Source organism: Mustela lutreola, chromosome 10 (assembly GCF_030435805.1).
Source record: "Mustela lutreola isolate mMusLut2 chromosome 10, mMusLut2.pri, whole genome shotgun sequence".
Taxonomy (NCBI): domain Eukaryota; kingdom Metazoa; phylum Chordata; class Mammalia; order Carnivora; family Mustelidae; genus Mustela; species Mustela lutreola.
This window is the reverse complement of record NC_081299.1, coordinates 94,192,596-94,206,886: the sequence shown is the minus strand read 5'-3', so window position 1 is coordinate 94,206,886 and position 14,291 is coordinate 94,192,596. Positions and strand designations below refer to the sequence as shown.

General features: G+C 55.2%; 1 protein-coding gene across 1 annotated transcript in view; it reads right to left on the bottom strand.

Moving 5' to 3' along the window:
• Window positions 1–316: 316 nt before the first annotated feature.
• Window positions 317–14,291, bottom strand: part of SLC6A17 (solute carrier family 6 member 17) — a 49,283-nt gene continuing 35,308 nt past the window's right edge. Inside the window, exons 7-12 of the mRNA XM_059136741.1 lie at window positions 8,959–9,200; window positions 8,526–8,718; window positions 7,138–7,330; window positions 6,503–6,662; window positions 4,715–4,877; window positions 317–4,271 (exon numbers count right to left, since the gene is read on the bottom strand). Coding sequence (XP_058992724.1) covers window positions 3,903–4,271; window positions 4,715–4,877; window positions 6,503–6,662; window positions 7,138–7,330; window positions 8,526–8,718; window positions 8,959–9,200 — 1,320 coding nt within the window. The 3' untranslated portion in view covers window positions 317–3,902. The remainder of the gene's footprint in view (window positions 4,272–4,714; window positions 4,878–6,502; window positions 6,663–7,137; window positions 7,331–8,525; window positions 8,719–8,958; window positions 9,201–14,291) is intronic.

Genomic DNA, 14,291 nt, shown 5'->3' with positions numbered 1-14,291 from the left:
CCTTGGGAAAACCCGGAGCACAAAACACCTCCCTCTGAAGCTGTTCATGTGAGATTTTGTGTGTGGAGGACTTGGACCCCCGAAAGGCCTGCTACCAGTGTGTGTGTTGTTCAACACCCAAGATGATTCTCAGGAAAATAAACATGCATCCCTCCCCATGGTGCCCGAACTCCTCAGCCAGCCAGCACCCACAGCCCCACCCCAGTCCCCTCTGCCCCATCGCATCCCACACTTGTCCTCCAGAGCTTCTGTTGGGACCTCTGGCCTTCCCATCCCCTCTCCCTGGGTCCAGAGAAGGTCAGAAAGACAGGAAGGGTTTGGTAAGAACAGACACTTTATTGTACACCATGGGTGATGGGGCGGTGAAGAGAGGGGATCTAGGGCGGATGATGCCTCATCCCCTCCCCTGGGTTCAGTGGTCTTCACCCAGGGCTCTGGCCAGTCACGGGGCACATGGACTTGAACTGTTCTAAACTTGTACCCAAACCAAAAGTGATACCGGCTGTATGTGCTTGGGTCTGTACAAAGCAGCGCTCGGGTTGAGGAGGGACCCTGGGCCCTTCTTCCCCACCTCTGGTAGTTAGGCTCCAGTGAGGGGGCAGCAGGCCCCCAGTTTCAGGGCCTAGTGGATGCTCCGGGAGTCAGGTGTTTTCTAACCTGTTGTCTCTCCTCTTTTCCACCATGGGAGTACTCTGGTGGGGGGAGAGGAATGCAGCTGTGAGGAGGGACTAGAGGGGAGCCCCTGCCCATAATACTGTAGGCCTGCTCAGGGCCCGGCACCATGCAGCTTCCAGCCCCCAGCCTTAGCCTATGGCAGGTGACTCAGGAAGCCTTCTCCCGGCACTAGGAGAGTGCAAGTCCCCTCAGATTTATTGCTGGAGGGCTGAGGCCCACCCCGCTGGTATCAGCTAGAATGCCCTCCCTATCCATCCCCATCTGGATCTCGGGCTTCACGCTGCCTCAGTGGAGAGGGCTCCCTGAGCAAGAAGCTGGTGACTGGGGCCGGAGGACAGGAAGGGGCAGGGACCAGGGGACTCTTCCAGGCACGCCCCACCCTGCCCCACCCTGCCCTGAGCCTGCTGTCCCCTGTGGGCACTGCTTGGACAGCACCAAAACCAGTAAGGGATGGGGACCCTGCACAGGGATGTGGGGGCCTGCCCCTCTCTGGCCCCCTCCTGCTCCTCCGGGGCATCTGGGGAGGGATCATACCTCATCAGATGCCCCACCTGTTCTTGACTCCCCCACAGGCATCGCCTCACTCCCAGAGGACTGTGCATCAGAAGGAGGAGAGGAGTGTGCATCAGAAGCTCAGGGGAAGGGCAGCTGTTCCTTTCAGAACTCTCTCAAGGACAAATGCGGGACAGAGGCGCTGCGAGCTGCTCTCCTGAGGTGTCACCATCTCAAGAAACCCAGGGCTTTTCCTCAGGATGAAGAGCTCATGAGTCCCGGAGGAACAGGGAGAGGTTAGCTAGAAAACAGATTTAGGAGCTCTTCGGCCCAGAGCCCCTCCTTCTCTGCTTCTGGCAAGCCCAGTGGTGTGAAGGCAATGAGTCCCCAGCACGAAACACCCGCCTTTTCCCACAGCACCCTGCCCAGAGGCCTTGCCTGACAGAGCTGGGAGGAGAAGGAGGCAGGGGGAGGGCAGTGTGGTCTTCAGGAACGTGGTGAACCCTGGGAATCACAAATCACCCTACACGCACGCACACCCACTTATGCGCACCCGCCGTGCACACACACACACGCGCACGCGCCAAGCTCCAGGCCCTATGTCTAACACAGTGGAGACACAGCCAGGTCAGGGCCTGGCCTACGGCAGAAGGCTGCAAGCACTACCCAGCTCTTGCGATCCAAGCAGACCACCCAGCTCCGCCGCCCCGATACAGGCTGGCGGGCTGGGGCCTGGCCCAGCCACACGCTACAAAATTAAAAATATATCAAATATACAATGAAAATAGATCTGTACAGCACTGAGGATGAAAATAGTCCACGAGCCACGGCAGAATATGGGGTTTGTCAGTTAACCGCATTTACACCCACGTGTACAGATTGAATATACAATAGAAATAGACTAGAAGAATATATATAGTACAGTGTCTCTCCCGGGGCCTTGCTTTTCCTGTTGCTAAATCTGCCGGGATTAGGCATGGGACCAGGCAGGAGGCGTTAGGTGAAGGTGCCTCGGGCGGGATGTTGTCCCCCAAAGGCTCATGTCTTTGGGGAGACGTGGGTCTCCTTCTCCCCTCACACTCCGAAAGGACGGGTGTGGCTGGAGGGCTGGGAATGGGAGTAGTTGTGGGGGAGGAATGAGTCAAGGAGATGGCAGGGTGAGAGGAAGGACCCCCCAGGGAAGGTAGGGGTGGGGGGGTGGACCAAGGGGCTAAGGGATGAGGGAGGGAACCCTGGGTCTTGTCTGTCCCTCCCCGTGCTGAGAACACGGGAAGAATTCAGGACCTTCCGTGAAGGTGCTGAGACCTAGCACTGTGGCCTGCAGCCACTCCACCCACCATGGCGCTCACAGATGGAGTTGGGCCGCCCTGGCGTGCCTGCGTGCGTGCCATCCATCCACAGCTGCGCACCATACACGAGTCCCTCCACCGGGCCGTCCGTCGCTCTACAGACAAGATTCGCCAGCCAGGCTCTGATCCTCCCAGCCTGCGTTCTGAGGGCAGCTCTCTTCTGGGGGAGGCCTCAGGTCAGGGTGGGTGGGGTGCTGGGGGTGCTGGGCCCCAGAACAGAGACCCAGCCCTTCCCTTCGGCAGCCTCTAGTGTCCACAGCACTGTCTGCACCCTCCCCACCACAGGCTGGGCATCTTGGGGAAGGTTCCCAAGGTTATTTGCACAAGACGGGCACACCGCGCACAAGGAGAATAAGCGGCAACCCAAAGGGGCAGTGAAATTATCCGTCTTTCCCCAGGTGTGAGGTTTCCTGGGTATGAGCCCCTGAGCTCCAGGGACCCCCATTCCAGGAGAGAAGCTGCCGCAAGCGAGGAAGTTGGGCCCCAGGTAAGGGAATGTGCTTCACAATTGTGCTCCAAACTGAATTGTGCTGTGAACCATCAGGTGTGCTCTGGAAACCTCTCTGTGTACTGTCCCCTCCTCTCTCGAGGAAAGAGGCACAGGCCACAACTGTGGGCTCCCGGGTGGGGACAAAGAGGGCAGGCAAAGCCCGAATGGAGGTGGGGAAGGGTCCCGAGCAATCATCACCCTCCCAGGCAGGATGTGACAGGACACACCCTGCCCCAGGCAGGGCCAAGGACATGGGAGATCCCACCCAGAGCCTCGGGCTGAGGGGGCCCCCATGCCTAGCCCCCTTCTGATGCCAAGGCTGGCACTCAAGGCAGAGCATGCCATCTGCCTCGCAAAACAGAACTTGGCGACTTCTACGAGATTCCATCCTAAGGCTGAGCCCTGAGTCCTGGCACAATTGTCCCATCCCCAGTCTTAAGTCAGCCCCTGGGATGCATCACCCCTAGGATAAATCATCAGCATCCTAACCCCACCGGGTGCTTCTCATCAGCACAGAGGAATGGCGAGGACTTAAGACCTACAGGTGCCAGGTTACAGAGAGAGAGAAGGTGTGGGGAGCGACCCCTACAATGGCCACTTGCCATCTCTCCTGTGCTGGGAATCAGGGCTTCTGGACTGTTTGAGTTAGTCAGCTGCAGTTTGGTGAGAGGATCTCAGGACGTTAGACGAGTGGGGAGCCTGCACTGGGGACAGAGTCTCTCCCAGCCCCTGCTCAGGTGTAGGGGGAAGCTGGCTGGGACTGGGGTGGGGGATGAGGCAGGGCAGACCCCCTCTCCTTGGGCAGAGGGCCTGGCCTAAGAAGACAGGCCAGGTTGGGACAAGCAGGCTGGATGGGCGTGGTAGGGGAGAGGCAGGCAGGGGGTGGGGGGCGGTGGTCACAGCTCCGACTCAGGGGTGCCGGCCAGGAGGTAGCTGCTTCCGTAGCGTCCATTGGGGTTCCCGCTGGTCTCCAGGGGGGACGTGCTGCCAGGCCCCAGGTAGGAGCGGTGGGTGGGCATGGGGGATGGCGCCTCACTGGGCACCTTGCTGAGGATGAAGCGGGTCTCATCGTTCTCCTCCAGGTTGGAGATGTCTTTCATCATGCGGCCTTTCTTATAGGACACGGAGAGGGTGTTGGAGCCGTCAGAGAGCAGGTGGAAGTGCCGCAGGACGAACACCACGGGGATGGGCAGGGTCGCCACGACGATGAGGGTTATCAGGAGTGCCATGGCCCAATTGGGGAAGTACAGGTAGCGTTCGGCTGCCTGGTGGGGGGTGGGGATGAGGGCTGTGAGGAGCTCACCCTCCAGGACCTCCAGGCCCATCTCTTCCTGCCCTTTCCCACCCCACCCCTTGCCATCCTGGCCAGGCCAGCCATGGAGGCCCTCACTGTCGCTCTTTTAGTTAGCTGGTCCCCTTGGTTAAGGGGCCAAGCTCCCCTGGGTCTCAGTTTCTACATCTGTAAAATGGGTGGGTGATTCTGCTCTACAGACATGAAGAGAGAACACGGGTGAGACCTGGACGAGAGTGTCAACCTTTCTGAGCCTCGGTTTCCCCATGTGTGCTAGGGGATAGTGCCACCTCTCTCTCCCGGCTCTTGTAAAGACAGAGGTCCTGGCAGGGCCTGGCACACAGCAGCTACCCTCTGAGGATTCATCTCTATTACCTGTTGTATTAAAGTGACCCTGGGGTTCCAGGTCCCCCTCACCTCCTCCTTGATCCAGGCACTGTAGCCTGGGGGCGTGACCCCCAGCTGGATGACGCTGGCCGTGGTGAGCACAGCCATACACAGTGGAGACACGAACTTCCACATGTAGAAATAGAAGCGATAGGGTCGGAAGCCCAGCATCTCCGTTAGCTCCTGCATGAACCTGCCAGGAGCAGAGGGTCCAGCATTGGCATCCCCACAGCGCCTGCGCATTCCCCCACCACCGCCTCCTCCAGGAAACCTTTACTGACCAATCCCTCCCTCCCAGGCTCTTCCATTCCTCACATCCAGGGATACCAGTTTATTATTTGGTGGCCCAGCTGGCCTCTGGGCAGGCTCTGGTGTCGCCTGCTAACCTCCTCGGAAAACCTCACGTCACACCGCACCCAGGGATATGGTATAATCCGCGGGACAAGCCGGGCAGCGGGGCAGACACCTGAGGACCTGGGCGGACACCATGCGCCCCGCCCCATTCACACTGGCCTGGGCCTGGTCTCCCCCTGCTGGAAAGAAGGTGAAATGCACTTCCGTAGAGTCCAGAGGCCCTGATTTGGGGTTTCTAACCTCGGGGTCTGCGGGTGGGATGACCGTAGCTGCACGCTGTGTATATGAATGTCATGAGAAAAAAAATCATCTCTACTTGAATAACACCTAACTGAAACCTTGCGTTTCTTTCTACTATAAATGCAAACCACCACCGTGGTATTAGCCACAATGACATGTATCTCCCTATCACATTACAACTGAACCTACCTACAAACGTCATTTATATTCATCACTATTTCACAATTACCATTATTATTACCCTAGCGAAATCTTCTGACTTAATGCAGTAAAAATAACACATACATGAAAAAAACTGCACATACATTACCATACCAGATTTTAAAACAGTGTTTTTGCTGTTTTTCAACTTAACTCGTTTCCTATAATATACTATCTATTTTGTTTTGTCCACCTAAAAATAATATTCTGAGAAGGTATGCAGGGTCTTCACCAGACAGCAGAAGAGTCAGAGCCCCTTCCAACCATGAATCCCAGAGCTGCTCCTGACCCACCATTGGGCCCCACCTGCGTTCTTGTAGGAAGGAGATAACTGTAGCCAAGGCCATGAGAGAGCCTGATTCTGAGACTCAGTCCAGACATCAGGGGAGCCCTGGGCCTTGCAGAGGGAGTGGGAGGGGCCTGGCCCTGGGGCTTCCCAGGCTCACAGATTTGTTAAATGAGAAACAAGGCTAGGAGCTAATGGGGAGTGTGGCTCTGCCCTACGCTCAGGCCACAAGACCCAATCCTTTCTTACTCCTGACTTCCCTGACCCAACCTGACCCCACACTTCCGGCCCTAACCACACCTTGTCGCACACCCCGAGGTTGATCACCTGAAAACAGCCTCAGGCTGCTGAAGTTCCAGAATTCTTTGAGGGTGGATCCCTCTTAGATACCCACTAAGTGCTCAATAAAGTTAACAAAACTGAAGAGTTTTGGGTCTCAGGTAAGGGGGCTATGATAATTTAAGGCAGTTTAGGGCGATGCCAGAAGCTGAACCCAGGAGACTCACATGCTCAGCCTGGCTCTGCCTCTCACCAGCCACATGGCCCTTGGCAGTCACGTCCTCTCTCTGGGTCTCAGTTTCCCTGAGGATCTCTGAGGGCACTCTCAGCTCTTACATTCTGTCTCTGTGATCTCCTGTCCCACTCAGAAGCAGCCCGGGGGGAACATGGCACTCTCCAGGGGGTCAGGAGAGGACAGACCCCTCCTTCCATCCCACCCTTCCCTGGGGCCCCCTTACTTCTTGGTTCCATAGATCCAGGCCACGGCGATGTTCTCAAGGATGACGATGACGGTCAGCGGCAGGGTGGCCGAGTAGTCATCAAACATAGTGACAAAGTAGTTTCCGGAGCGCTGGACGAACAACAGCCCCACGAAGAATGCAAAGACACAGCAGCCCACTACAGAGAGCCGGGAGGCCGGTGTGGGGGCACAGGCGCAGGGTAGGTGGGGCCCGGAGGGGTTAGGGGGGCACCCAGGCCCCTCCCTTCCCACCCCTCCTCCCTGAAGGCCTTCAAGTGGGGAGGGATCCGGTGCTGGGGTTGAGCCCCCACTCCTTTAGGAGAGATGGAACAGGTGCAGGCTGGCACGGGGAAGGACACCCCTGCCCAAGAGGATTCAGCAGTCCCTCAGAGAGAGGGGCAAATGACCCGAGGAAGAGGCCACCCGCAGCTCAGGCTGGGTCCAGATTCCCAGACAGCCTTCTCCTGGCTCTTGAGCGCTCTTCTCTGGGAGGCAAGCCAGGCTCCAACTGCATCCCAGTGAGGGCAGCGGGGAGCCTTCTCAGCATGGAGTCTGTCTAAGTCAGAGGCCTGTCCTGCTTGTCGTCCCTGAGGGCAGCCCACCGGGCCAGCAGGGGCTGCCAGGAGGAGTTACCTGTGAACATCTCTTTGGGCACCTTGAAGGTATCGATGATGGGTGTGGTGATGCCAGCCATGGTCCCAATCATACTGCCCAGGCCCAGGTTGATAAGCATCAGGAAGAACATGACAGACCAGAACGGGGAGGCAGGGAAGTGCGTCATGGCCTCGGTGAAGGCGATGAAGGCCAGCCCTGTGCCCTGCACGGACTGAGGGTGGGGCCCAGGCGAGGGCTCAGTGAGGCCCATGCCACTCCTGGAAGCCCCGTGCCCTCTTATCTTTGCCCCCAGAGCTTTAAGAATAACTCTCGCCTCTTTCACAGGAATCCGTGCCCTCGCCTAACGCCTCGTCTTTCCGCTAGTGGGTTTCAAACTTGGGTGAGTATCAGAATCCGCCCTACCCCAGGGAGTAAGATACCAATTTAGAAGTTCACCTGTGGGATCTGGAAGCTATGCCTTGGACAGGGACCCCAGGTGATTCAGATGGAGATGCTCACATTTAGAAATAACGCCCCGCTTGAGACCTTCCTCCTCTAGGAAGTCTTCCCTGATTGCTCCAGACACAACTTCAGGAGCTCCTAGCCCTGAGCTCCAGACTTTCATAGAGTGGGCTCAGCCTCAGCTGCTTAATGGGACCACACTGGAGCCTTTAGAACACCAATGCCTGGGTTTCACCCTGGAGACAGTGCTTTGATAGGTCTGGGGGTAGAGCTTGTATCTGGGTTTTATTAAGTCCCCAGGTGTCTCTGATGGGTAGCCGAGAGAGAGCTACTGTGTTAAAGCTTGGGCCCCTGCTCATGGGGCAAGTGACCACACGCTGCCCACTGACGTCACTTTTCTATTGTCCTGTAAGGACCCGTGAGGTGAGGGAACACCTCCTCCAACTGTATGAGTGTGTCTTTCTTGTCACTTGGCTCTTATTGAGGTCCTATTGTATAAGAAAAACGGCTACCATCCTAGTATCCATAGCACTGGCCTGAGGGCCAAAGAGGGAGAGATAGCAGAGGGTAAACACTAATAGAAATGCTTATTTTCTGTGAGCCATGTACAAAGCACAGTCACAAGGACATTACAGACAGCACTGACTCTCCTCCCCCCACTCAGAAACCGATTCGATGAATCTGAACACCATTCTGTACAATTCCTGTGATTTCGATGCCAGGTGTGTCTGCCTCATTTCCTCCTCGAGCCAGCCTACCTCGGGGCAGGGGTTTAGCTGATCCCTTTCCTGTCTCCCTCCCTGGATCCCTAGTTCGTCCTTGTTTCTCAAGCAAGTGAACGCGTCCCAGGCAGCCTTCTGAGGCCTGCTTGAGAGCTCCAGCCACCCCAGTCCCATCTCTGGGTCCCATGTTCCCACATCTGACTTCCTGCCCACCCCGGCTGGGAAGGGCAGCCTGTCCCACACCTTGTCCAGCTCGTCCTCCAGAAGGCAGGGGTCGAGGCCCAGGGAGGCGAAACGGTCCTCCTTCACGGCCCTGATGACTTTGTACATCTCCGTGTAGTCCTTGGCAGTCAGGTGCGAGAAGTTGACGTGGGGCGGGATGAGGTCCCGGCTCAGGACATTGGTATGGAGGTACCCAAGGATTTTCTCGGCATTCCTGTGGCACAAAGCGAAGAGGGACAGGTAAAAAGGCAGGGGTGGGCACAGTCCCAGAGGCACCTCCCAGGCACTCAGGCAGATAGCCCCACAGGCCATCAATGGAGACACTTCTGAGCCTGAGCCTGGGATCCAGAGCCGGGGACAGAGAGAGCTCCACCCCCAGGAGGACAGGGACTCTGCGTCTGTGGCCCGCCCGCCCCACCTGGGTAAGACGGACAGGAGGAGAGAGGCCACCTACTCGACCACACACTTCTCGTTCATGATGTTGGCCTTGAAGCCCAGCACGGCAAACACCACGAGCGTGGCCAGCACCGAGGTGAAGAAGTTAATGAAGGACACCAGCGCGGCGTCGAAGTGGCAGTTGTTGTCTTGTTTGTTGTAGCTAGAGAAGGCGATGACGCCCCCGAAGCCCAGACCCAGGGCGAAGAAGACCTGGGTGGCCGCCTCCCTCCACACCTGGGGGTCCAGCATCTTGTCCAGCTGTGAGGGGGAGGACCAGAGACACACAGATAACGGTTTCCCGCCACACCCCTTTCTGCATGGCAGAGTGGGAAAGCCGGGGCTGCGTGAACTTGGCCATCCTCCACGCCCCTCGGAGCTTCAGTTTCCCCATGTGCAGAACACCGATAATGGGAATATTGACTTCAGAGGATGGTTGTGAGGCTTAAGATCAAATAAACGCTATGTGCTTGCTCAGCAACTTCTCAGTCAATTTTAACTGCCATCTTTGCTTACCATGGAGCTATTATACTGAGGAATAACTTCAGGGCCATTATGTATGAGGCCTGGTGCACAACTCCAGGGAGTGCCATTCACTTGAATGGTGCCTCCTAGAGTTGTGCAGTGTACAGCCTGTACAACGGTACCAGAGCACTAAGAACACCAATATTTCCCTGATACCTCCCCTCCACTTCATACCATGAGAAAGGACACCAACTTCTCCCTCCTGCCCACCTGACCTCCCTTTCCCTCGGGGAGAGGGGGAAAGACCAATGTTCATTCATACACATTGACATACTCTAGGTCACAAAAGTCGCCTTCCCCCTTCCCACCCACCCAGATTAAAACACAGCATCCAGATACTTCTGGAGAGGGGAAGCCCCTGACTAACTCTTTACGTGTCCTCAGACCTGAAAGAACCCTGAACCACACCAGCATGTAGAGAGCAGGGGACAATTCCCAAAGTGCTTTTAGTATCCATTTTCCTTTTGCTGTTTGCTCCTCAAAGCAGGGACCATGGCTTGGACCCAGCACAGAGCTGTCCAGTCAGACAGACCCAGGTCTAAACCCAGGTCTTTAAATAGCCGACAAGGCTTAGGAAAATGACAGTGCCTATTTTAGGAGGCTCAGTTTTCCCATCTGAAAAATGAGAATAATAATACCGTGTCCCTCCCACAGTGATTGTGAGGATCAGATGGGGCAGCAACAAGTAAACCCAGCACATAAATAGCAAAATGAATCCTGCCGAAGTTCCTCTGACCTAGTCAGGACAGGTTTCTTTGGTGAGGAGTAGGAATTATTATTCACATTTCGAGAAAGAGTGAACAGAGACCCCCTAGGTGGAAATTCCTTGCTCCCAGTGACAGAGCTGGTTGCTGGGACAGAGGAGTTGCTCAAGCACAGGTGGTCTGATGTGGCCCAAGACACTGTCCCACACCATCCCCTAATGCCTCTACTCCTCTGAGCACTGCCCCTGGACCTCTGCAGCTGAGGTCCATCCAAGTGACAGACCAGGGAGGCGAGGAGGCACTAGACAGCCCTACTTGGTCTTGGCCTACCTCCCCTCACTGAGGCCCGAGGCTCAGTCCTTCCTTGTGTGCGCACTGAGGCATTGGACTTGAAGCTCTGTTACAGCCCTAACATCCACGACAGAGACCTACTCACCTGCCACCTCAGCAGCTCCCTGGGTCTATGTGAGCACCTGGAGTCCCTCCACTAGCTAAGAGGGTGTTGGCAAGCTTGAGGGGGGGCTGCTGCTGGGGGAGGCGCTGCAGGCTGACGGGGAAGAGGAAGACAATGGTAGTAGAGACTTTAGGATCGGTATGCCATTGGAGCCTTGGCCCACAAGCATGTGTGTTCTAGGGGAGATTAGGTCCCCCACCTTGCACAAAATAAAGTCATCTCTGGTCCACCAAGAAAGCCCAGAAGCCAGGCTTTAAGGAGCTACGAGCCGCCGACATCCATGAGCGGGCGACACTCCCCCCCTGTCCCTCCCACTCTCTGCAGCCTCAGTAGTACCGTGTGGCCTCCCAGGGACTACAACTCACCTATGCAACACTGAGCACCTACTGTGGGTCAGGCCCGGGGCTAGGTGATGGGGAGCCATGGAGAGCAAGCACAGGCAAGGTCCAGCTCCTATGGAGCTGACATTCTAATGGGAGAGACGACCATTGTCAAGTGACTCTGCAAACAGATGCTGAGTTGCAAGTAGGACAGGGGCCATGCAGGCCAGGTACCCAATGCTTGGAGAGCCTGTAGAAGGGGGCCTTGAGCCAGGCAGGAAGGCAGGGCAGGCTTCCCCAGGACGAGGGGATCCTTGAGTGACATCTGAGAGATATGAAGGCAAGGCTAAGAGGGGAGGAAAAGCATACCAGCAGAGGGAAGTGTGTGCAGAGACTTGGAGTCAAGGCGGAAAGAGGAGGGCATGTGAAAGTTAGGGGAAGAGGCCAGGCTGCCTGAAGCCGCAAGGACAAGGCGGTAGAGGTAGAGGTGAGGCGGGGGGAAGGGGGTAGAGGAGTCCGATCAGAGGTCCTGTAGGGATCCTAAGTGGAGGAATCCTAAGAAAGCACTTAATATGGGAAACCACTAAGGGATGGGGTGTCGGAAGGAAGCAACCAAACTATCCTTAGCCATGGACTGGAGATGGAGGGATGCTGGAGGGTCAGATGCCAAGGGGACAGCCACCCTTTTGGTCCGCGTACCTGGCAGAGTCCGAGAAGAAGGGAAAGATCTTGATGGGGTTGGAACAGGGCAGATCAAGGCATTTGCTGCAGAAATGTTGAATTTAATGTGTCTTTACGCTATCTAAGAGGAGCTGTCTAATGGGCAGGCAGACAAGTGGGTCTGATAGCCAGAGAGAGGCTGAGCCAGAGAGGAGGAGCAGGTGTGCCAGGAGGAACCCCAACCGTGGAGTCGTGAGAAGAGGCAAGCCAGGCAGCAACTCCAGGTTCAGTGCAGCAAAAATGGTCTCCCAAGGGAGGGAGAGGAGGTACAGCAGGCCAGACAGGAGGAGGAGCAAGAGAGGGCTGGATCCAGAGGCCACAGGAAGAAAGCAGGGCTGGGACGGGGAGAGGCCCATGCTACCCAGAGAAATATACCAGGGTGAGCCTGTCCCTGGTGGGCTGGGTCGAAGCTGATGGGGCCAGAGTCAGGTAGGAGCCGGGAGAGCTGAAAAGCAGAGGGGAAGAAATGAAGGTAAGGTGGAAAATCAGCTTCTTGGAAAGCTCGTCTTGGAACAGGAAGAGAAAGACAGCAGGTTAAGGCAGAGGGTATGAAATCAGTGAATTTTTTTTTTTAAAGATTTTATTTATTTATTTGACAGAAATCACAAGCAGGCGGAGAGGCAGGCAGAGAGAGAGAGCAGGAAGTAGGCTCCCCGCTGAGCAGAGAGCTCGATGCGGGGCTTGATCCCAGAACTCTGGGATCCCAGAACTCTGGGATCATGACCTGAGCCGAAGACAGAGGCTTTAACCCGCTGAGCCACCCAGGTGCCCCCAGTGAATTGATTTTTTATCTGTTGTCTTGTTTTTGTCTTTAATGCAGTGACCTGAAGATAGGTAAAGGCGGAGGGCAGGGGATCTAGAGGGGTGGGGAGCTGTCTCCCCTCGGAGACCCTGGAGCTGCTCACGGAGGGACCAAGACAAGAGAACGGGATGTGGCAGGCAGGTACAGACCAGTTTGGACGTTCTGGGCCTGTGGGCGAGTTTCTGTCTCGGTGGTTCCTGTTCACCCTGGAAAGCAGGAGGCCAAATCATCTGTTTGGGGTGAGGTCAGGACATGCAGACAGGTGGAAGAGGTTGAAAACGGTCACAGTGAAGCAGGGAGAATGAGATGCCAGGGAAATGGGGTACGGTTAGCCCACATTGTTGAGGGTCCCCTGTGCTCAAAATGGCATCTTTATAAAAGTAGGACAGGCCCACATTTCCTTATCTAAAAGCCCTGAGGCCAGACTGGTTGTGGAATTTGGGCTCTTGTTCCTAATTCTATTTTAGAAAGGTAATGTGGTGCGTATGCGGCATAATTACATAACACCCCCGGTGGGGTCTGGGGCCGCACCCCATAATCAAACACATCAGTATTTCTGCAGCAGAATATGAATATTCACACCAAGTGAATCAATAAAGACTATAAATAGCCTCACATCTGTTCAGGTCACTTTGCCGCCAAACGAGTTCTAGGAGAAAGAAAAAACAACTTTTGTTTTTCGGGGCTATTTGGATTTTGGCATTATGAGTAAGGACACAGGGGCCTATACAGAAATTCGAAGATTATTTTTAAAAGGAGAACAAAGTCATCATTGTCCCACTGGGAAAGGTCTCTGTATCTCCCCTCTCCTGGGTGGGTTCTTAAATGATCCTCCCAGAAAGTTCTGGAAATTACTTGCACCTGGAGGGCAATGATGCTCACAAATGTCAGTCATGTCAGTTTTACCAATCGGCTGGAACCTGGGCACCTCCCTTGGGCTAGAAACCTAGACCTAAAGGCTAGACTCTGGGTGGTCCGGTGAGTTCTAAGCAGGAGGAAGCACAAGATTTTGTAAGAGAGGGTAGATTGAGATGGACACAAGCCCTGGTCATCCCCCTTGCATTGGGAAACATCCTTGATGGTTGTGTCTGCCAGAAAATCTTTCTCCACTCTTTGTCCTTATCTCTAAAGGCAGTGAACTTACTCTTCGAAAGCATAGCAGTCTCCTACCTCTAGCCTCTGCCCAGGCTGTTCCCTCTGCCTGGAATTCCCTTCCTCCTACTCACATTGTGGTGAAACTCCCATTTATTTCTCAAAACTCAACACAAATATCACCTCCTCCCTGAAGACTTTCCTGATGTCTCTGGCAAAGGTCGTCATGGTCGTTGGGCTCTTGCCGCTCTGGTCCACACCTGCATCTCAGGTTCACATGTCTGCCTTCTTTTCAACACTTTGTGTTTCTGAGGGGCGGAGCCCATCTCCTGTTCGCCTTTGTGTAAGCAGTGTCTGGTACACGACAGACAAGGAAAAGAGTCGGGGGCAAGAGACAAGGCTGTCTCCTCAAGCTGAGCTGAGCGGGGAGGACCACACCAGGCACTGTGAAATTGTCCTGGCCTTTTTCTAGGAGGATGCAGGCTTCTAGGACAAGAAGATCCTTACGGCTTTAAACTTCTGCTTTTTAAAGCATGGCTATTTTAATATTGGCTTCCTTTCCTTTTCTCTTGCTTCCCTACCTCCCCCTTCCCCGCCCCCCCTCCTCCTCCTCTTCTTCATCTCCTTCTGGTGATTATTTCATTTTTCATCTGTATCAATCATTACTAAAGTTTTTACAGAAGGATCTGGATCATCTGTGAGACCCAGGCATGTCATTGTTAGGATTTTTATCAC